This window comes from Hemibagrus wyckioides, linkage group LG25 (genome assembly GCF_019097595.1).
Source record: "Hemibagrus wyckioides isolate EC202008001 linkage group LG25, SWU_Hwy_1.0, whole genome shotgun sequence".
Classification (NCBI taxonomy): domain Eukaryota; kingdom Metazoa; phylum Chordata; class Actinopteri; order Siluriformes; family Bagridae; genus Hemibagrus; species Hemibagrus wyckioides.
This window is the reverse complement of record NC_080734.1, coordinates 9004817-9027829: the sequence shown is the minus strand read 5'-3', so window position 1 is coordinate 9027829 and position 23013 is coordinate 9004817. Positions and strand designations below refer to the sequence as shown.

At 40.2% G+C, this 23013-nt stretch overlaps 1 protein-coding gene across 2 annotated transcripts in view; it reads right to left on the bottom strand.

The window, feature by feature from the left end:
* Window positions 1-23013, bottom strand: part of fut8b (fucosyltransferase 8b (alpha (1,6) fucosyltransferase)) — a 118861-nt gene that overhangs the window by 38229 nt on the left and 57619 nt on the right. Inside the window, exons 1-2 of one of the 2 annotated variants that reach the window (XM_058379440.1) lie at window positions 17744-18095; window positions 9798-11464 (exon numbers count right to left, since the gene is read on the bottom strand). In XM_058379440.1, the coding sequence (XP_058235423.1) occupies window positions 9798-10009 (212 nt within the window). In that variant the 5' untranslated portion in view covers window positions 10010-11464; window positions 17744-18095. Of the gene's footprint in view, window positions 1-9797; window positions 11465-17743; window positions 18096-23013 lie in introns of those variants that run through there. The other variant, XM_058379441.1, reaches the window with a different exon arrangement.

The window sequence follows — 23013 nt, the reverse complement described above, 5'->3', positions numbered from 1 at the left end:
GGTTGGTGGATTAATTCCTGCCCCTGCCATTTGTATATGGATTTTGCATGTTCTCCCAGTGCCTCAGAGGTTTCCACTGGGTACTCTAGTTTTCTTCCCCAGTCTAAAAACAAGTGTTGTAGGCTGATTGCCACCTCTGAGTTGTCCGTAGTATATGTGTGTGATTGTGCCTTACGATGGACTGTTATCCTGTCATGGGTGTACCCTGCCTTGTATTGCATTTAGGTGCTTGAAACATGCATGGTAGAATAGTGCAGTGTGAATATGTCTGCTGCAAAACACCAGCAACGTGGGTCTGAGTCTCAGCTCAGGTGTGAATTCAGTCCATGATTTCATTCAGTGCTTTTAAATTAAATAAGCTGAAATCATGTTGGACGTAAAAAAAAAAATCGTGTTGATGTTACTCAATTCAATCATGAGGAACTAATTTATACACCGATCAGCCATAACATAATGAGCAGTGAGAGGTGAAGTGAATAACACTGATGATCTCCTCATCATGGCACCTGTTAGTGGGTGGGATATATTAGGCAGCAAGTGAACATTTTGTCCTCAAAGCTGATGAGTTAAAGCAGGAAAAATGAGAGTTTGACAAGGGCCAAATTGTGATGGCTAGACGACTGGATCAGAGCATCTCCAAAACTGCAGCTCTTGTGGGGTGTTCCTGGTCTGCAGTGGTCAGTATCTATCAAAAGTGGTCCAAGGAAGGAACAGTGGTGAACCGGTGACAGGGTCATGGACGGTCAAGGCTCATTGATGCACGTGGGGAGAGAAGGCTGGCCCGTGTGATCCGATTCAACAGGCGAGGTAGTGTTGCTCAAATTGCTGAAGGAGTTAATGCTGGTTCTGATAGAAAGGGGTTAGAATACACAGTGCATGACGGGTCAGGGCTGTTTTGGCAGCAAAAGGGAAACCAACACAGTTTTAGGCCATAATGTTATGCCTGATCGGTGTACGTCTGAATAAAGTAAATTCAACTTTGCTTGAATTTCCAATGTGGAAAGAATTTGCAATTGGTGAATGCCCATGAGCAATTTCTATAGGAAACAACCAGGAAGTGTCCTGTGTGATACACACTAGAAGTCCAAAGAACGTGGACCTCTGTTGGCGTGGAGTGGAACTGTCCTGAGAGTCTTTTACACTTAGATCAAATGTCCTCACTGCAAGTTCCTGTGAATGAGTTGTTACTATAGAAACTAGAACATATTCGAACAGGTGCTTTAATATAAACTGGTGATTTGTCTTGAACCCGGCACGACTGTCAGAGCTGCGGTTATAGAAAATCACTCACCACCTTCCGATCAATCAGATCCATGATATTCGACAGTGCTGCATTAAAAGGCTACAAGTGGACATGTGACGTGGAATACAAATGAACATCCTGATATGTGACATTAAAGACATCGGCAGAGGATAAAGACTACAGCTACATAAAGTATTTATGAGACTGATCTTTTTTTAGCCCTGATATGAATTTGTTCAAAGGAAAGACATGCAGTATTTACACACACACACACACACACACACACACACACACGTACTTATGCTAGAACTTCTAGAGAGTTCATGTTAAAATCCAGTCAGCTAACATGAAGAACCTGCTGCTTATACATATGTATGTGGACTGTATGATCTGATAACACTACCGAGCACACAACACACACACACACAACACACACACGGAGCACTTCAAAGTGAGCGCATGGCTCTTCTCTTTAACACACATATAAATGGAAATGCAAAAGTGCCTTAGGATTGTGGGAATAAAGCAGGGCTGTATGACCACGTTATTACATCGGAGTAGAGTGCTTAGGAATGCCCAGGCCACAGTGTGTGTGTGAGAGAGAGAGAGAGAGAGAGAGAGGGAGGGAAAGAGCTGATGCAGCTAAATGCCCGGACAGAGGGAATGAGTTTGAGCCACAGCCTGACCTCGTTTAAGGCTTCATTTCATCAAAACACAGTTAAGATGTTAAGATGGACTGTCCCTTCCTGGAGAAGGCTGCCTAGGTAGGCACTTTTACATAGCACTTCTGCCCCTAAGATAAAATCTGTCCATATTTGATGGCAGCATGAGGACAGCTGTCTTCCAAAAGTTCTTATGCTGGACAAATTTAAAGGAGCATGTGTCACCCGGCTTCTCATGGAAGACAATCCTGTTATTCTGTTTACTAAACATTCAGAAAAGTGTTCACATTTCTGCTGAACAGTAGATTGCAGTTACATCTATCTATCTATCTATCTATCTATCTATCTATCTATCTATCTATCTATCTATCTATCTATCTATCTATCTATCTATCTATCTATCCATCCATCCATCCATCCATCCATCCATCCATCCATCCATCCATCAGTCTGTCCATTCAACTATCTATCTATCTATCTATCTATCTATCTATCTATCTATCTATCTATCTATCTATCTATCTATCTAAAATATATAAACTGAACTATGATAGCTGTCTGTCCTTTTCTTTTTATGGATATGCTCCATTTTTCATCAGGTGCATATGACCAGTTCTGATTTTAATAATAATAATAATAATAATAATTTTTCATTAAGAGTTCCTTACATTAATTTCCATCTTTGGCTAAGCGGTACGTTCAAACTCACATGTGCTTGGAGTGTGTGTAAAAAGTCAGGCATAACATTTTAACAACCTGAAAAATGCTTTACTTTCAGGTAAATAATCAAAAGTGAAAATCTTCAGCGCAGTAAGAAGTCGTAGAGCAGTATGTAGGTACAACACTGAAAATCACAGTTACACATGTGGGGAGCTGAGACAGACTATGGGGATTAGTGTAAAATGTGTGAACTGTATGTTTCACCTCTCTAGTGTCTTTTTTCCTTGGATCTGAATACTTTTTGGGCTCACCAAGAAAACATCTGCATAAATTAGGGTACATTTTGTATGGATTGTATGAGGGGGCAGGTCGTAGGCACATGATCCATAAATAAGTTTGTTTCACACATTTATTATTTGTGCTCGAACCACCTTATATATCATGTAGCGTAATCTGTTGTGTTCTCTCTCTCTCTCTCTCTCTCTCTCTCCGTCAGAGGTCAGTATAAGATGTGGTTATGATCAGAGCTGCTCTCTCTCCATGTCATTCCCTTGTGGCTTGTCTCATCCATCTCTTCTTGCCCCCCTCCCCCCCATTCCCTACACCCTCTTTCCTCTCCCTTGACATCTCCTCAATCTCTTCACTCTTCATCCATCACTCTGTCCCGTCTTCTGCATTTAAACACACGCTCAATCCGCAGGTCTCACACACTTCCACACTTCCACACTCCAGCCAAGGTCTTTGCACTGAACGCTGAACACACTATGATCTTTCCCCCTTTCAGTCATCTGAAGTGCCTTAGGGCCCTCACTACACTCAGTGACTTACAGCCTCTCTCATCGTAGTGGTAAATATTTAAAATGCCTCTGTATGAATATGGTTAGTCGACAGTATAAATCGAGTGTACGGATTTGAAACATTTAAAAGAATGTGTTTTTAATGCCTAAGAAACTTCTAAATGATCCAGAAACACCTCTATACTTTCACTCTCATAAATAACAAAGGATCAAATTTGAATATGCAAATTGGGAACGCCCTCCATTTCAACCTCCTGCCATCTCATCCCCTACTGCTAATTTAGAAATCTTGCCACACAGATTAAAAGTGGCTAAAAAAAATTCCAATTCCTCTGCAATCATCCTCTAACAACCTGACAACACAAACCACCACATTGTCCATTGTATTGCTTTTGTCTTATTTTGCTGCTATTATACACAGTAATGCATCTCATCCCTTCTGTGTCCCACAGCATTCCCCTGCCACTCATGATCACACGTGATGTGGAAACTAACAACATCATCAACGACTACAACATACGTACAGGTTGCATTACTTCCTGAACAAACGCAGACCTGAGATGTATGTTTCATCCATATTCACAGGAATCGTGTCACAGTTCCAGCGCTCAGAAATAAGAACTCTACTGGTAACTCTACAGATTTCTCGGGTTCAGTTTCTGCGGTGAACTTCCTAGTTTGCTTCACAGCTTTCACATTACCAATTTTTCATGAGACTCTTCGCTTTCATTTATTTGCGACATATATCCAAGAAGCTATTTGTATTTTGAAAATTTTTTATCAGTACTCTGATGTTCCAATAAACTGACTTATCGGACCATTTTCAGTCAGTATAAACGAATTATTTTATTGCTACAAACCTTATATAAAATAGGTCACAACACTTTCAGTGAGAGACCAGTGTTTTTCCCTCTGTTGGGATATCCTTACAAACCTTATACTTATAAACAAGCACTTGGGGCATCTTAGACAGCAGAAATGGGTTTGATATCACTTACACCGATCTGGCATAACATCAGGCGGACAGGTGAAGTGAATAACACTCCTCATCATGGCACCTGTTAGTGGGTGGGATATATTAGGCAGCAAGTTTTTGATGAAGGACCAAATTGTGATAGCTAGACCACTGGACCAGAGCATTTCCAATACTGCAGCTCTTGTGGGGTGTTCCCGGTCTGCAGTGGTCAGTATCTATCAAAAGTGGTCCAAGGAAGGAACAGTGGTGAACCGGTGACAGGGTATTGGGTGGCTAAGGCTCATTGATGTACGTGGGGAGTGAAGGCTGGTCCAGGTGATCCGATCCAACAGACGAGCTACTGATGCTCAGATTGCTGAAGAAGTTAATGCTGGTTCTGATAGAAAGCTGTCAGAATGTCACTGCTGTTTTGGCAGCAAAAGGGGGACCAACACAATATTAGGCAGGTGGTCATAATGTTATGCCTGGTCAGTGTATTTGACATATCATTTACTGAAGAAAGGGGGAATTCCACTGTGCTGTAATGTTTGTGTGGCGATAGTAAAGGCTTCTATCTATCTTTTGTTATCTGTATATGCCAAAGTTTGTCGAATTGGGGTCCAGGGACTCTAGTGAGTCATAGATTACGGTTCGGCAGTTTTTGGGGATGTGGTCGTGTAGGGGTTAAGACATTGGAATATAGATCATAAGGTTGTGAGTTTGAACCTCAGATCCACCAAGCTGACACTGCTGGGCCCATATACCTCAATTGCTCAGCTGTATAAAATATGATAAAATTGTAGGTTGCTCTGGATAAGGGTGTCTACTATGTAATGCAAATGTAATGTAATGTAATGGTAGTTACTGATCAGAAGGTTGGGAGTTTAAATCTCACATACACCAGACTGCCACTACTGGGTCCTTGAGCAAAAGTTGCTTAGAATAAGGGTAACTGCCAAAAGGCATAAAACTTATGTAGACTTTTTTCCCCATGTATATATTGCCCCTAGTAGGCTAGGAAAAACAGAAATACTTATGAAGAACTACAAATTCTTGAGTGTCTACTTTCAAAGGAGCCATTAACCACCAGTAGGAGTCTGACATGGTTCAGAAAAAAAGAAATTCAATGCTGAACAAATCTGCAAAGCAAAACACATGCAAATTTTGGCTTCTAGTAAAAAAAAAAAAAAAAAGAGTTAATCACAATTTAGAAAAGTCCAGTGATCCTCATTATTAGAAGAGTGTGGGGGCGTCAGGTCCCATAATGATTAACAGTGGCATCTCGACAGCACCGTAAACAATCTGATAATGACTGTTGTGGAAATTAAGCGAGAAATTATGAAGTTTACACATTAGCTTTTGTTTCAAACATGATAGATAGAGGCTGCCAGTTAAAGGTGTAATGGGGGTGTGATTATTCTTTGGGAGTGAACAGATAAAGTGTTCTAAACAGGTACCCTATCTGGTTAAGATTAAACAGTATGCATAGGGACTAGAATCCCAAAAGATGAAGGAAAAAAAGTCTGTGCATGTTCCTTACACTTGTTCTCTAGGACATTTAGGATATACGTGGAACTTCTGTCAACTGGTCATGCAGAATATGTTTTCCTCTACATGTAAAGACTGTGTTCATATCTGGTAATGAAGAGTAGCCATTCTGGCTGGACACAAGAAACAGCACAGAGATTCACCAGTGTTATGAATGGACTTTTAGTCTTATTTTTAATGCTTCAATTTAGGGCACTAGATTTAATTCATAGAAAAGAGAAGCCATTCAATTTAGTTCAGTACTACAAACAGTCACGGACAGATCTCTACTTGAGATCTAGACTTATATAGTGCCAGATTCACAGATCCTGAGATTTCTACGTCTGTTTTTTCCCCCTCAGTGTATTCCAGTTTGGCACTGGGAACTGAAAACAGATACAGACATTTGGAGCACTAACCAGACAACAGACACAGACAGTGGCATCGCATTACACCTTCTATTGGACATATGTATTACTAAGGAGGATGGCACTGGCACAAATAAGGCACCACTTTGCTTTATAGATGCTTCTAAAATAGAATAGTCTACCAGATTAAAAAAGCTGAACAGACACTAAACATTTATTTTTTTTGCCTGGCTGAGTAGTTTTGCCTAATGAACAGATGGAAAGAAGAAAAAATAATAATAAGACAGACCCAAGAAGCATTTGGCAAGACGCTGGAATAAATGATCCAACTGTGTGTAATTGTAGATAAAGTGAAATAGATTGTATACTTGCATACTTTATAGTAGAACAGAAGGGAGCCCTTCACTATACTAGGATCACAGCGTACCAGTTGTTTGTCTAAGGCTATTGCCTCATGCATAATTCTTCACTTGAGATGGAGCCAGAAAGACAGAGAGAGAGAGAGAAAGAGAGAGAGAAAGAGAGAGACACAGACAGGCAAACCGATCACTATATACAACATAATATCATAAAGTACACTGTAATATACAGTATAATGTACTACAGTAACTTTAGACCTTTCACCCTATCAGCACTGTTCTGCAGTGTGTATGTGTGTGGGTGTGTGTGTGTGTGTGAGAGAGAGAGAGAGAGAGAGAGAGAGGGAGGGAAGAAAGTCGACGGCTTAAAGATGACGGACAGCTGGCTAACAGCTTCCATTATGCCTCGTAACACTCTGATAGGGGAGATGTACACTCAAGCTCCTCAGTGGGGTGTGTGTGTGTGTGTGTGTGCATGCTCTGTTTAACTACATAAGGGCAGTTGGAGGACAAAAATGTCTTGTTCTCAGCACAGATTTAGAGCTTAGCTTCAAAACCCAAAGCCTAGATGTTTCAATTGGTTTATTGTGTGAGGTATAGGTAACCATACTGGTCGATACATGTTTAAGCCAATGGAACATTATCTATATAGCTACTGCCATGCTCACCACACACTTAGACCTAACATCTAATCTTAAACTCCTTCTTAGCTGTTTGTAAGTCAGTTGTTACCAAGCAATCATTACAGACATCATTCACTTTATAAGTGCATCAGACTAGGTCAGTGGTGGATATAGTTGTAATCCTTTTAATAATGAATGCAAATCAATAGACTCAGAGTCAGAAACAGGCTTAAAGTCATAACCGAAACAAATTAGGCCAAAGGACAAAAACAGAAAAAAGCTTTAGCCATAAAGAGAAAAATGCTCATTGTAAACACTGGCCCTCAGTTCTGAATGTTTTAGTAAAGTTGGTTGCATAAGTCAAACCAGGCTAAACATTTGCCAGAATTTAGGTCTAAATCAATAAAAAATGATAGCAGCAGGATAACAGCCATTTCAAAAGCATAAAATCTGCAGCCAAATTACAGAAAAGGTGATCTGAGTGTGAAGTCAGGTGAAGTGAGGTGTACGGTTTGATGTAAAGCAGAGAAAAAAAACCCTACCGTGACAAGATGATCATGAACGCCAATCACCTCACACTGAGAAACTGCAGTGTTTATCTCATGCACCTGTGCACTCTCGCTGATGCCGTGCAGGAAAAACAGGAGAGCGTGTGTCATAAGAAAGCCAGCTTTGGCATGCGGCACACTAGGCATTATACTGCACAATGCAGCAGGAGACATACAGAGCAGAGGTTTATCACTCGTTCACGGTGCTGGCTTATAGTCACTTATACGCCATCTACACTACTGTACTGTACATCATCCAGCATTACTTCTTAACTGTACGACTAGTCCTATTTGTCTTCATTTATGGATATGTATTATCAGCACTTTGGAGTCACACAACTGATGCCACACCTTAAAATGGTGCAATAATAAATAAATTAAATACTTGAATTTTACGCTTATACCCCTGAAAACTGAAGCTTGAAACCCAAACGTATAAAAGTATTCACACAAATCAATCCACATCAAAAGCATCATGACGGTTAAAGGCTGGGATTGCCAAAATGATATGAAATCGGAATATATGCATATAGGTTGCATTCATGGTTAGCACGTGGTTAGCACGTTCGCCTCACACCTCCAGTGTCCTGGGTTTGAGTCTCGTTCCTGCTCACTGTGTGTGTGGAGTTTGCATGTTCTCCCCGTGCTTGGTGGGTTTCCTCCGGGTGCTTCGGTTTCCTCCCACAGTCCAAAGACATGCTACTAGGCTGATTGGAGTCTCTAAATTGCCCGTAGTGTGTGATTGCGTGAGTGAATGAGTGTGTGTGTGCCTTGAGATAGGTTGGCACTCCGTCCAGGGTGTATCCTGCCTTGAAGGTTGCATTCATTCATTAGGTTTACCTAGAATGGGATGTGGTAGCTTATTGGTTAAGGTGTTGGACTACTGATCAGAAGGTTGTGAGTTTGAATCCCAAATCTACCAAGCTGCCCCTGATCAAGACCCTTAATTGCTCAGTTGAGATAAATTGTAAGGTGCTCTGGATAAGGGCATCTGCCAAATACCAGAAATGTAAATGGAGAACTGTGTTTCTCCTGAATTCTCAATTCTGCTTGGTCAGATGGTGTTGATGAATTTTCTAGAACAGCAGTTCTAACAATATGGTTATATTAACAGCATCATTTCTATAGTGACAACTTACTCTAGAACTTTTTAAAAACAGATTATAAACATATACGGTGAGGTTTTCTAGGAGGAAGGAGTCTCCAGTGTCAAGGCTTTGTAAAAGTCAGAGGTAAAGCTATAGCATCAAGTCTTCCAGCAGAGCAAATACAGAACGCAGAGACTGTGTCCAGTAGATTATTGGTAATACGACATGCTGTATATTTAGTTTGGAATGGAATTAGGTAGGTTTTAACAGGAAATAACTAGTTTTGTAAATGTTCCACAATATTAAACGTAGAAACCAATAAAATATACAATTCATTCTGTAAATAAAAATTGTTAGCAACAGTAAATTGTTTTGGGACACGCTGTTACTGGGAAATAAAAAAAATGCTCCACTGTGTTTTATTACTTTCTGAAGATAAGGATTTTAGTGGAACTTTGTTTTCAGCTAAAAGTTCAGGTTTTTAAATCAATATAAATAAATTATGGATTTATTTTTGGTAATTACAAAAGCTTGTATGTAAATAACTTAAGAAAGAACAAAATCAGCATAAGAGTCCACGATGTAACAGAGCAACCCAACTCTAAATAAACCCTCCCCATACACACACATACACACACACACACACACACACAAAGGCTACTTCCACATTAATCTGGACAGAAAAAAAAAAACCCTCAATTGTTCTGTCTACACTGGCTTTTTCCCAAAAATTGCTTGTCCATGCTAAAACGTCTGAAATGCTTACGTCACTATACTGCATATGCCTAAATTTGGTAGAAACACAACAACACTGTCCTTCATCTTGTTTGTTTTGAGTTGAATGGGTCACATGACTGTGTCACATGACTAAAAATACATCACTGTTTTTGTATATCTCTGTTCTCAGTGTGAATGGATGGCCAAAACCTAGAGAAATTGCAACTCACACACACACACACTTACTTACCTTAGGGCCTGTGCCATACGCCGCAGCTCGTGGTTCTGCTGTTTGAGACGCTCCAGTTTGGTGAGGATGTTGGCGAGCTCTCTGCGTGTGTGTGTCGTTTCGTGTGTGTGTTGGCTCTCACGGACCAGGTGACCGCCCATAAAGAAAAGCAGCATCGCCCAGGCCAACAGCACCAGTGCCACCCAGCGCCAGGACGTTGTCCACAAACGCATGTTGTCCCTTGTCCTCGTCCACTTTAATCACAGCACTAAGACATAATGGAGGAGTCAGGGATGGTAGTGTTTTTTTGCGATTTTCTTGTTTGCTTGTTTGTCCATCCACGTCCACTCTGATCAGTACAGGGGCATTGCCCAGGGAGGAGGTAGGACAAGTCTGCTTTGTGAGCAAGTTTTCTCTTTTATCTCGCCTGTTTGTCTGTTCCTGTGCACTTTAATCACAATGAGGACGGAAGCAAAGACAAAGACAATATGAGAAAGTAAAGTGTTGGTTTTGTTGCCATTTCTTCATTGGTTCATTTGTCCAAATTTGCCGACTTTATTACCACGTGCGCATCATGGAGGCAATAAATCCCGAGGTTAGGAATGACGAACCGCTATTGGGCAGGCATTTGTCTCATTACATGTCGTTTTTGGTTGATTTGTGCTGAAGGAGCATTTGTTTTTCGTCCTCATCCGTGTTAATGGGGACATCACAGAGATAATAAAGTAGACTAGGGACGAGTCATGCTGCTAATTTTCTGTTGTTTCATTTTGTGCCTGTAATTTGATCACCATGGGGACAATCTCGGAGTTAACAGCTGTGAAGTGGGTTGATATTTTGTTTTTATCTTTTTTGGTAATTTTTTATTGTTATTTGTTTTTTTTTCCCCTTCTTTTTACCAAAATTGTGAGATCATGGGGAATAAAAGATGATTAGGGACAAGTCATGCTTTAACTTGCATCTGTTTTATCATCATCATTATTGTTAAAATTATTATTATTAGCAGTAGCAATATTAAATGCTGTTGGTCTTTGTTTCTCAGAAGACCTGATTGGTCTTGTTTATTCAATATGGGATCATCATGGATGAAGACGGATATGTCATTGGTTGTCCGTTGTGTTAGGTTCTGCTATTCATCCATGTCTACTTTAATTACCTGATGGACATAATACATGAAACAACTGTTGTTTTTTGCTGCTGTTTCTTTTTTGAGTCACTATATCTCTCTTTTTTAGAGGCAACTGTCCCAGTTTCTTTCTTGTCTGTCCTCTGATACGATCGTCTCGACATGGGTCACCATGACGCCACTTGTAAAGTAGATTAGGGAAGAGGAAGTGTTAGATTTTGCTGTTTTGCCTTTATTTGTTATTGGATTGTCCTTCTGTGTCCACTTTAATCAGCATGGCATGAGACACTAGAACGTCAAGGGTGAGTCAGGGACGATGCTGTGACATGCTGCTTTTTTGCTGTTTGGTCCAGCAGATTTGTGTTGAGAGATTATTGCTGTTTTGTTCATTAAATGGCTAAAGTAGATCAGAGCACCAGGTGTGGAGATGAAGGTGGAGATGGAAATGATGTCTGCTTTGCCAGTCTCTTCCCTGCTTTCCTTCTTCTCAGCTCACTTGCACACTTTGGTTCCGATCGGTGTCTCCTGAACGGAGAGATGCTGCATCTCTGAGTCAGAATTCCTGTCCAAACACAGAGTGAGACAAATGTGTTATTGATCAATAAATAAAACATCATGTAATAAATACAAATTGACTGAATGAGCACCTTGCACCATGTGTCTGTCTTTCGTTCTCTCTCTTCCTCTGTAGCATTTGTATCTCACCCGCTTTTACCATTTCTCTCCTTCACACTACTTTCTTTCTTTCTTCTTTCTGTATCTGTCACTTGTATTCTGACAATTCTCCTCAGTTCTACCCACCTCCTACCAATTTGTTGATACTGCTAGCAGAGAAAATACAACACTGGACCTTTTGTTTGCAAATGTAAGGAATAGATACAGTGCTAGCGCCCTTCCTACCAGTGGTAGCTCAGACCACAATCTGATCCTGTTAACAACCGAATATGTTCCTGTCGTTCAGAGGCAACAACAATGGTGAGACACAGGAAGTTATTGAGGCACTGCAAGAGTACATGAGCTGGAACGACTATGCTAGGGTTCATGGCAGATTACCTTCAGTGGGCCGTGGTAGCTCAAGTGGTTGTTGATTGGAAGATTAGGGTTCAAGCCCCAGCACTGACAAGCTGCCACTGGTGTACCCCTGAACAAGGTCCTTAACTCTCTCTTCTCCAGCGGTGCTGCATCATGGCTGACACTGTATTCTGACCCCAACTTCCAAAGTTGGGACATGTGAAGAAAGAATTTCACTGTGCTGTAATGTATATGTGACAAAAATAAAGGCTTTTTCTTTCTTCTTTGGTGTTAATAAGACTCTACCAGTCAGCACTGCACAATGTTTCTCTAGTAACAAGCCCTGGATCACCGGACTTGACTGGAAGGAGTTATTGAATAATCAGGAAAGCTGAGGTGTGGTAGGGGATGTGGTAGCTTAGTGGCTAAGGTGTTGGACTACTGATTGGAAGGTTGTGCGTTCGGTCCACCAAGCAGCCACTGCTAGGCCCCTGTGCAAGGTTCTTAAACCTCAAATGCTCAGTTGTATCAAATGAGATAAAATGTAAGTTGCTCTATAAGGGTGTCTGCCAAATGCCAGAAATGTAAATGTAGGTGTGTGCAAAGGGAATTAAGATTAAGGCTAATGAAAAAGAAAGACTACTTTGATGGAGCTTCAGGAAAAGGAAACGCAGGAGATTTGTGGTCTTATATGAGGCAGATCACTGGTTTCAAGATGGGCCATCAACAAGCCTGGTCAGGGCTAATGAGCTGAATTTGTTTTTCAATAGATTCAGCTCAGTCCCAGCAGCTGTTCCACCCCTATTAAACTCACCAGATTGGACGACAAACGGTGACTCAGTCTACAAGATGGGTATGCACAGACTCTACTTCCTGAGGAAACTCAGATCCTTCTGTGTATGTACCAAATTGCTGGAGAGCATCTACCAGTCTGTGGTTGCAAGTACAAGATTCTTTGCTGTAATCAGTTGGGGGAGTAGCATCAGAGCCAAGAAGCTGAATAAGCTAATCAGGAAAGCTGGCTCTGTTCTAGGCTGCAAACTGCTCACCCTAGAGGTGGTGGTTGGAAGGCAGATGGTGGATAAATTGAGAGGATCATGGACAATAGTAAACACTTCCATCATGCCAAACTGGCCTAACAGCTGAGCTGCTTCAATAGTAGACTAAAGGAGCTTCACTGTTACAGGGAAGGATAAAAAAAAAAAAATCATTCCTGCTCAATGAAATCTGACTCTACAACAACGAGCTTGGGGAGCTGTGGACATTGGAGATGATGGACATGTCTATAGATTTTGCATACCCAACTACTACACTGCATATTGCACAAGAAAACCATATATAGTTTCACTGCACATTCTTACACACACTGCCAATTTATTTATGATTTTACATGCACACCGTCAGGAAAAGCTGGACAGTTCCCTGCCGCGCCCGGAGAGGGCGCTGGAAGGTGAATCTTGGAAACCTGCTTCTTTGTGTGTATTTTGTGTCACGCCTTTCCCATTGTTCTCCTACCCTGTCGTGTCACCTGTTCCCAATTAACCATAATGTGTAGCCCTATAAATAGGGATCCTTGCATACCTGTCTGTCAGTCATTGTTTAATGTTCTGTGTTTCATGTGCTATGTTTCAGTTAGAGTTATGGCCAAGGTTTCGTTTGTTTCAGTTTAGTTTGTGCTATGCTAAGTCTATGTGATTAGGTTAGCCTTCCCCATGTCTGTCTGTCTGTCTATTCGAATAAAGCAGTTTTTTTTTGAATCCCGTGACTGGATCTGTCTCCGTGGAGGTCCGGGTTCGATCCCCGCACAGGGCAGGGGTGCCCGGACGTGACACACACACTACGACAACATCTAACCACACATGTCTAACATACAGTTTTAAACCTGACAACCTGTAATATATTTTGGTACAGTTAATCTGTTCATAAAGTTTACTCTGCAAATAACCTAGAGATTTATTTATCAGTATATTTTTATTCTTTCTTTTTTTATGGTATAGTGTGAGTTTATTGTGCATTTGTGAATTGTTAAGGCTCCTTGATGCTCTTGTGTTGTTGCTGTTGTGACACCAAATTTCTCCTTGGGGACTAATAAAGTTCTCTCTCTCTCTCTCTCTTTTATATATATTTTTTTCAGTCCTACTTTCTTTTTCTTATTCCACGCTCTTGTTTTCATCCTTCAAACCTCCCCACTTCACTGATTCATCTGTCTCAACTCACTCACACACACACACACTGTCAGGACAGTGAGAGTTCATGCTGACTCATATTGTGTCTCGGTGGAACGAGCTGTCAGTCCACACACTGAGCGTCTCTACCTCAGTGCTGTCTCAGCACACACAGATGGAGCTGTGCGCACATACACACACACACACACACACTTTCACTGCTATGGTGCTAGGGTGTCCATTTATAATGAAAATTATACTGTAATTGTCCCTTTACTTTATTATTAAATTACTGTCATTATTGTTATTATTATTATGATTATTATTATTATTATTATAAATAGTACAAGTAATTTACTGGTCACAAATTACTGCAACCTGAAAAAAAATGCACAAGACAGTGAGCATAAAAAAAAAGAATAAAAAAGATGAAAGAATCACAGATGGATATAGTGGATGTACATGGAGAGAGAGAGAGAGAGAGAGGAAGGAGAGATATGCTTATTAAGCCAAAATTTCAAACTGTACTCCTGATGCTGTGTCAGTGTTGTTCTGTCACATAAATAATGCTACACTGCACTGTATGGAGTTGAACGAAGAGAAGAGAAACTGAAAAAACCCAGCAAGCAAATGAAACAGAGCAAATGAGAGAGAGGGGGATAGTAAAAGAGAAAGGGGGGAGGAAATCAGAATGAGATACAGACAGAAAGAGAGATGGCCTGCTTTGATCTGCTGTGATTGGATGTTAATGAGCCATCACTTTTCATTAGAATCGAGAGAGAAAGATGGTGAGACTGAAGCTTCTCGGATAATGAGATGAGAAGAGACTCTTCAAAAAAGAAAAAAAAGAAGAAAAAAAAACGAGAGATGGTGGGGATAAAGGAGTTGAGGGAGGGGGCAGAAAAGGAAAAGAGGACTTCAGCGGAACTGTCTCCGTTTCCTTTCCTGTGCACATCATATTCAGTTAGTCTACTACTGATTACAGCTGGAATTCACATCTACATGAACATCACTTATTCTGCACGCACACACACACACACATTTTCATCCAAAATGAATTGTAATTGTGGAAGAATCCACTCCATGCACAGAAATGGACGAGGTCAGGGTTGAGGGTCTCACTCAAGACACAATGATGACTATATTGGGATTGTATTGGGGATTTCTATTTCTTTACATTAAACAGATTTGGCAGGTTATAAGCAGTGTAAAGACCAAACAACAACCAACAACAGACGACCGCTAATGTAATGTACGTGTAGGTAATACAAATATATACAAAAGTATGATGTACACTCAACAACACTGAAATTGTTATTAAATTACTGGGGTGGTAAAACATCACTATTCATAATGCATCACTGATTTTATTAAAGCCACATCAAGTTATATGACCATTTAATCCCAATTTCTCCAGATTTACTTTTGTACACTCAATAAACGTCTTAGTGACTTTTAGTAAAAATGAGATTTGGGCGTTTAACTGCTTCTTTGTTTCTGTCAGTAAACACATTTCCTACTGCCACGCTTGTGGATGAAACATTGAAATAAAAGAAAACGAAACTAACTAGCAAAGAACAACCCCTGAGCTCACCAATTACCTTTCAGGATTTCATTTCATATAGATAATAAAATGCTACCCCTGCTGTCTATATATATATATATATATATATATATATATATATATGTATATATATATATATACTGTTACTGCTGCCAAAACAGCCCTGACCCGTCATGCACTGTGTATTCTGACAGCTTTCTATCAGAACCAGCTTTAACTTCTTCAGCAATTTGAGCAACAAGTAGCTCGTCTGTTGGATTGGATCACACGGGCCAGCCTTCACCCTCTATGTGCATCAATGAGTCTTGGCCGCCGGTTCACCACTGTTTCTTCCTTTGATTACTTTTGACCACTGCAGACCAGGAACACCCCACAAGAGCTGCAGTTTTGGAGATGCTCTGATCCAGTGGTCTAGCCATCACAATTTGGTCCTTGTCAAACTCGCTCAAATCCTTACGCTTGTCCATTTTCCCTGCTTCTAACACATCAACTTTGAGGACGATTCTAGATTTGGAATTGTTTGCTGAGGCTTTGTGTATTAAAACTCTGCACATGAATCCTAGATCTTCTGCCTCTCGGTCATCTTTACAAGCAGCATGTCTGGATTTTCAGTATTCATAAAACTGTAGGTAAGAAATTCCCAGATGACCGACTGCTTCTGCAGGGATTCTGCAGTATGGAACAAATGGAAAGTGCGCTATCCCATAAGGCAACGTGATTAGCATGGTTGAACCGAATTTGTTTAACAGCACCTGAGTACATGGTCACCTTGTTTAAGATTTAAACAAGAAAAGTAATTTGTGGTGACAACATAGATTACATGGCCAACATGTCCGGATTGCGCTCATACTTTATATACTATGTATGCAACATTCTACACACGTTGTCAAGACAGCGGCTGTGATATTCATGAGTGTGTTCCTGAAACGCTGAGTCTGATTACAGAGCTGCTATTCCTAATCTGTTTATTCTTGTATATTATCACTGCAATTACTTCCAAGAGGAAAAAAGAACTCCACAGACATGTATCGTAACAGCAGAGTTGGTGTAGTTGTCAAATCATTGTGCGTATGTGTGTGTGTGTGTACAGTACTTAGCATTGACAGAGTGTGCTAGTATTTGTGTACACTTTCGAAGAGCTGCAGAAGTGGAGCGTTAGGTTTAGAATAGAGAGCAGAACACACCTGCTGTGGAGCAATACTCTATAACCATAAACCCCCCTCAGAAAATATGAACAAGCGGTAGCTCGCTGCACACACCTGCGCTTTCCCTACCATCAGCACTCGCTGCATCTCTCTCTCTCACCACAGGCTGGAAGGATTACTGTACTCCTGAGCGACTCTCAGTTTCATCCCCACCTTTCGTCAGATCTGCGATGTGACAGATGGCGAGGGACCTAGAGGCTCCTAAGGCTTGTGTGTTTTGCCAAAGCAGTTGTGTTGAGGTGTGTTTTCCAGTTCTGGACTAAGCTGCCTTGTTGTTATGCAGATTGGCAGTTTACACTGTCCTGTATACATGTTCTACCGAAATAATATTTCACACAAACGTTACAGGTCTGTTGATGGAACGGTCATAATTGAGTGGTATAGACCTGACATATGTGCTGCAATTACAATTAAAGGCAGCTCCCTAGCTAGGTAGAGAGAATTATTGTACAGAATGTGCACACTCCTGAGATCAAGCCTTCCCGCTTCAAAAGTTTGCTGCTGACTGATTTTGTTCATTTTGCAGACGTTTATGAGGGAGCATCTTTGGTTCACAGAACCAGAGTTTCATAAGAGTTTTAATAAACACGAACAAGTCAAACCATCTTTTTTATCTGAGGATGGTCATGGATCAGACTCATGAGGTTGGATGCAAGTACAGAAAATCACAAAACAAGAAACAAGGCAAATGTTTTGGAACAGTGATGAAGGGTCAGTAATTGGTCCTCTTCTTTTCTCCCTCTATACTCTTCTTCTAACTTTTTTTTTAAATAAAGTTTTATCCTCACATGGGTTCTCATACCACTGCTATCTTCTCCTTCCCAGTAGCTGACTGCATCATATTTAAAACACTGATGCTTGCCTATAAAGCCAAAAACAGACCAGTACCATCTTACCTCAAATCTCTTATAAGAGCAGTCCCTGCACTGCAGCTCGCTCCCTCACATCCTCCAGCACTGCTTGACCGGTCCCACCATCTCTCAGGGTACAAAGAAAGCTATGCATCAAGACTCTTCTCTGTTCTGGCACCGAGGTAGTGAAATGAACTTCCTCTAGATGTCTGAACAGCTGAGTCACTGGCTGTCTTCAAATGACGCGTGAAGCCCTACCTCTTCCTGAAATACTTAAACTAGCACTTGTTTTATTACAAAATATTTATCGGTGTGCTCTTCTTACTGTATTTCCTCCCAAACTGAGTTTTAGACTGATGTTATTCTTAATCTGTGACCTAGTGAACCAGTACTGATGTGTTCATTGACTTCAAAGCACTTTTGTAAGTCATTCTGCATAAGGGCGTCTGCCAAATGCCATAAATGTAAATGGAAATGGAAATGAAAACAGGCACAGAGAACAAATTCAAACCATCAGGCAAACTTCTGTTTGAACAGACAAAGGTCAACAGTGAGGAACAGGAATGTCTGAGCCAGGCTGAATTGAGATCGAGAAGACAAAGAGAGTAAAAAGTAAAAAAACGAAAAAAAATAGGGCAAGAAACAAACGGCTTAGTAAGGTGACTGGTCTAAGGAACAGAGCATAAACCTCTACAAAGAGGAACTGAAACCTTATAATGTGTGGAAACTAAACATACCTAAATGAATGCAGGTGGAAACGACTGGTGACTGTGAATGTGACAGCCGTGAAATGGAGTGTGTTATGTTATGTGACGTGATGCCGAGATTTAAATTGACAAATTGATGTGAATCGCTTGTCTTGTGATTAGTTAACAGGTCCATGTCCAGATTACAGTTCTGTAGGTAAAATGAACTAGCCGCCATAGCGTGACCTCGCTTTATGCCGCAACCTGCAGAAACCCCTCAAATGGTCAAAGTGTGATTTTCTTCTAGAAAACACTCTAAACTATTATGTAACTTAATTACATATACGTGTACATCAATCACAAGTTCCAGCACTTAAAAGGGAAAAGGGGGAAAATCACATCATACCATCATACCATGTGCAATATGTGCTCAGTTCCCTAGCACCTTTTTTGTACTTTTAAATACATTTAGTACATATATATATATATATATATATATATATTTCATTTTTATTTATTTCTCTTGTAATCTGAAGCAGTCTCTGGCAAAAGGGGAAAAATTAATCTTTGGGGATTAATAAAGTTCTATCTTTTCTTATCCAATGACGAAGGCCCCGCCTAACACGACGACATTTGCAACCTACAGTATTTACAGTAAAACAACATCACTGACAAACTGTAAAGAATAGTATGTTTACAAAAGGAAATGAGTTGCCACTTCGGTGATCAGCATCATTCGCATCAGTCTCTGTCTTATCGCCTGAGGTAAAAATTCACTCATAACATTTAAACATGAGCCTCATCTTCGACTGATTTGTTCAGTCAGTTGTCTCGCTGACTACATTTCTTGTTATTTATGATGCTGCCATCTGTAAACAATGTGCAAGTCCTCTTCTCTCCGTTTTGATGATGATGACATTTTGACAGCCGGTATCTGATTACAACGTGATTAGGATTAAGCTTACGGCATGTAGCCATCCAACAGCTTGATCAAAGCGGGACAGTCATGGTGTGAGAAAAATCACACCTAGCTAGCAAGGATTTAGATATATTTGGCAGAATGATTGTTTTCACAGCCGTGTTTGCTAAACCTTCGCTTTTAACTGTCTCTGTTTACTGCCTGTGTTTGCAGGCAGACACCAAGGCAATAAAAGATTTCCGCAGAATTTTATTTGGATTTTCTTAAAGCACATATGCTAATGTCGGAAATTTATTTTGGCTAAATCAGACTTTTTCAGTCCCAGACTTCATCTGCAGCAACATCTGCCAGGGTTTTAGCACCACCACACATTAATGTACTCATGTAGTAGCTGTTGTTTGCTTCATCTTTTTAATTATATAGAGTTATAAATTCCAAAAGGAATGTCATCCGATCGTGATTTTTCTTCGTGGTGTACGCAGACACAGCCAGCCGAGCTCACGTCGGGATATACTTTCTTTTACGTTCCTGATTAATCATGTACAGAATAAATAAGTGACAGGAAGTGTGATTTTTACCCAGCGTGTGAGACAATTTTCAGGAAATAGTGTCACTTCAGAAGGCTAAGATATACCACCGATAGCCAGCATGAGCACAGCCTGAACTTTAGCTGTCCCTGATTTATGCAATTTTATTTGCAGATAATTGCCACATATGTACTTGAGAGCGTGAATCAGAAAGCAGGGAAACAAAGCAGCTATTCAGTGTAAGTGCGCGACCCGTCTAATGACATGGTGGTTAGACATTTATGAGAAAGGCTCTGTTAAAATAGTGTAATAGCAATTCCTTAGAAATTCAGCCAGAGTAGTTAAGTATAGATGTAAAGCTGTGCAAAACCGTTCTGTGCAAAACCATTGTCTTTATGGCGAGGTTGACATTTCTGTGGAATTGGCCTGGTCTTCTAAGAAATCACATTCAATATAAAACTGTGATTCCGATGAGCCCAGCATTATGACTGCATACTGTGTGTGTGTGTGTGTGTGTGTGTTCTCTGCTAATAGAGTTGCAGGCAGTGGGGCTCAAGCTCACTGAAAGCAAACAGAAGCTTATGAAATATTCAGCCACATTCTGATCTCACTGTGCTGTTCCCTCTAAACACACTGTGCTGGCACTCACACACACTCACACACTCTCTCTCTCTCTCTCTCTCTCTCTCTCTCTCTATATATATATATATATATATATATATATATATATATATATATATATATATATATATATATATATATACACATACACACACACACACATGCATGGCTGTTTACTGTATCCAAACATTGCTTAACACCCACAACACTATTGTAGGTGGTGTACACAGCTTTTACGACTTGCTAATTAACTTGAGAGAGAGGAAATGTTCAGCTCACTCTGTGTGTGTTCACGTGTGTCCCGAATGAAAGCATTCCTGTCTCGTTAGGAATTGAACATCTGCCGTTTTTGAAGACCATAATGATGGTTAAAACACTTCAAATCTCTTTTATTTTTTTATAAAGTGATAATCTCCGCTTCTGAGACCAGAGGAGCATTTTTGCATTTTGTGTCTGTAATCTTGATAAACAGCAATTATGAGTATTCTACTTTTAGTAGCATTCTTAATGGCTAGGGACCATTCTTTTACATTTCTCACATTTGGCAGACACCCTTATCCAGAGCAACTTAACTGAGCAATCGAGGGTTAAGCTCCTTGATCAGGGTCCCAGCAGTGGGATTCAAACTCACAGCCTTCCGAATAGTAGTCCAACACCTTAACCACTAAGCTACCACATCCCCCAGCTAATAACCAGAAGTCAGTTTAATACGGGATTTGTTTAAAATAGGCAACTTTCAAATAACTATGAAGTGACAGAAAAAAACATCATTAAATAAAGAAGTTTACATTGTGAACATTTTGTCCTCAAAGTTGATGTGTTAGAAGCAGGAAAAATGGACAAGCGTAAGGATTTGTGGGAGTTTGACAAGGGCCAAACTGTGATGGCTAGATTACTGGATCAGAGCATCTCCAAAACTACAGCTCTTGTGGGGTGTTCCCGGTCTGCAGTGGTCAGTATCTATCAAAAGTGGTCCAAGGAAGGAACAGTGGTGAACCAGTGACAGGGTCATGGGTGGCCAAGGCTCATTGATGCACGTGGGGAGAGAAGGCTGGACCGTGTGATCCGAGCCAACAGACGAGCTACTGTTGCTCAAATTGCTGAAGAAGTTAATGCTGGTTCTGATAGAAAGGTGTCAGAATACACAGTGCATGACGGGTCAGAGCTGTTTTGGCAGCAAAAGGGGGACTAACACAATTTTAGGCAGGTGGTCATAATGTTATGCCTGATCAGTGATTCTTTGTGTTTCTATAGTTAAAACTTACACAGGGACTTGTATAATGGACTCTGCACCATAGTCTAACTCTCAAACAAATAGATAAAAAATACCTGTTTTAATTTAAGAAAGAAAAGCTTAATGTGATGTTATGGAGTATGAATACAGATTCAGGTGCAGTAAATGTGATTTTATTAAAGGCAAACAAATCCAAAATATGAGCACAAAGACAGAAAAAGAAAACAGGCGAGGGTCATGTGATGTACAAACCATTATAACTAGGAACTAGCTGAGACAAAAATCTGAGAAATCTGAACACAAAAAAGTGTTTTGGCACGGACAGGCGAATAAAAACACTGACTAAATCTTCACGTCAGACAAAAACAGACAAAGTTTTAAATATGCAAACTAATATAGGGTTAAAGTCAGACAAAACACACAAGGGTTTAAATATGTAAACTAATGAAGGGTTAAAGTTGAAACTTGTGCAGGCAATAAGGACGCTTGAGGAAAAACAGGACATGAATGGAGACAAGACCTGAATCATGACAAAGACACACGAGGTGACATAAACAAACACATAAACAAACACAGAAGTACAGGAGGAGATTTCTTACACCTTAACATTTAGAGAAAGAGTCTCTAGAGTCAAGTGTATTTTCGCCACTGGAAATTCTTCAGGACGGAGGATTTATTGATACCATAACAAGCTTTCTCTAATTAACTTCAAGAGACAGGAATAAAGAGGCTATTGAGGGAACAGCTGTTTCAAACATTTCTCACATTTCTACCAATAGTGATAACATGAGCTAATGGATACCATCTGAGAAACTCTGTACAAACGGTTAAAAAGTGTGCCAGTTATTAATGAGTTAAAATTGTAATTATTGGCAACTTGCTCTGGGATACAAGAAATAAAACACTTTGGGACGTGTTGTTAATCAACCTCCAGATGCCAAGAGTCGCTCTGATTTTCACCTCATACTAATTTTCCTCACTGATTAAAAGACACAACCGTGTAGATAGTTAATGTCTAGTTAACATTTAGTTATTAAGTAACGTTAGACAATACACTAACTCCAGCTTTAATTTGTAACTTTGTAAAGCAGAAAAAGAAAGAAATATATTCTGAATCCAGATTTACAGTGTATTCATCTTGCAATTTGTTTCTTGGTTTGAATTTACCAGCTTTTTGCATTGCACACTTTATTTCATATTTTCCTCTTGAAATCCTCCTTATTGAACAATAAAGTCCATCCTACTTTGGATGGATTTTTACCGAAGATATAAACAGTGCTCGGTAGAAATAATGGGATCTGCTCGTGAAAAGTCTTGCAGTTTACTGG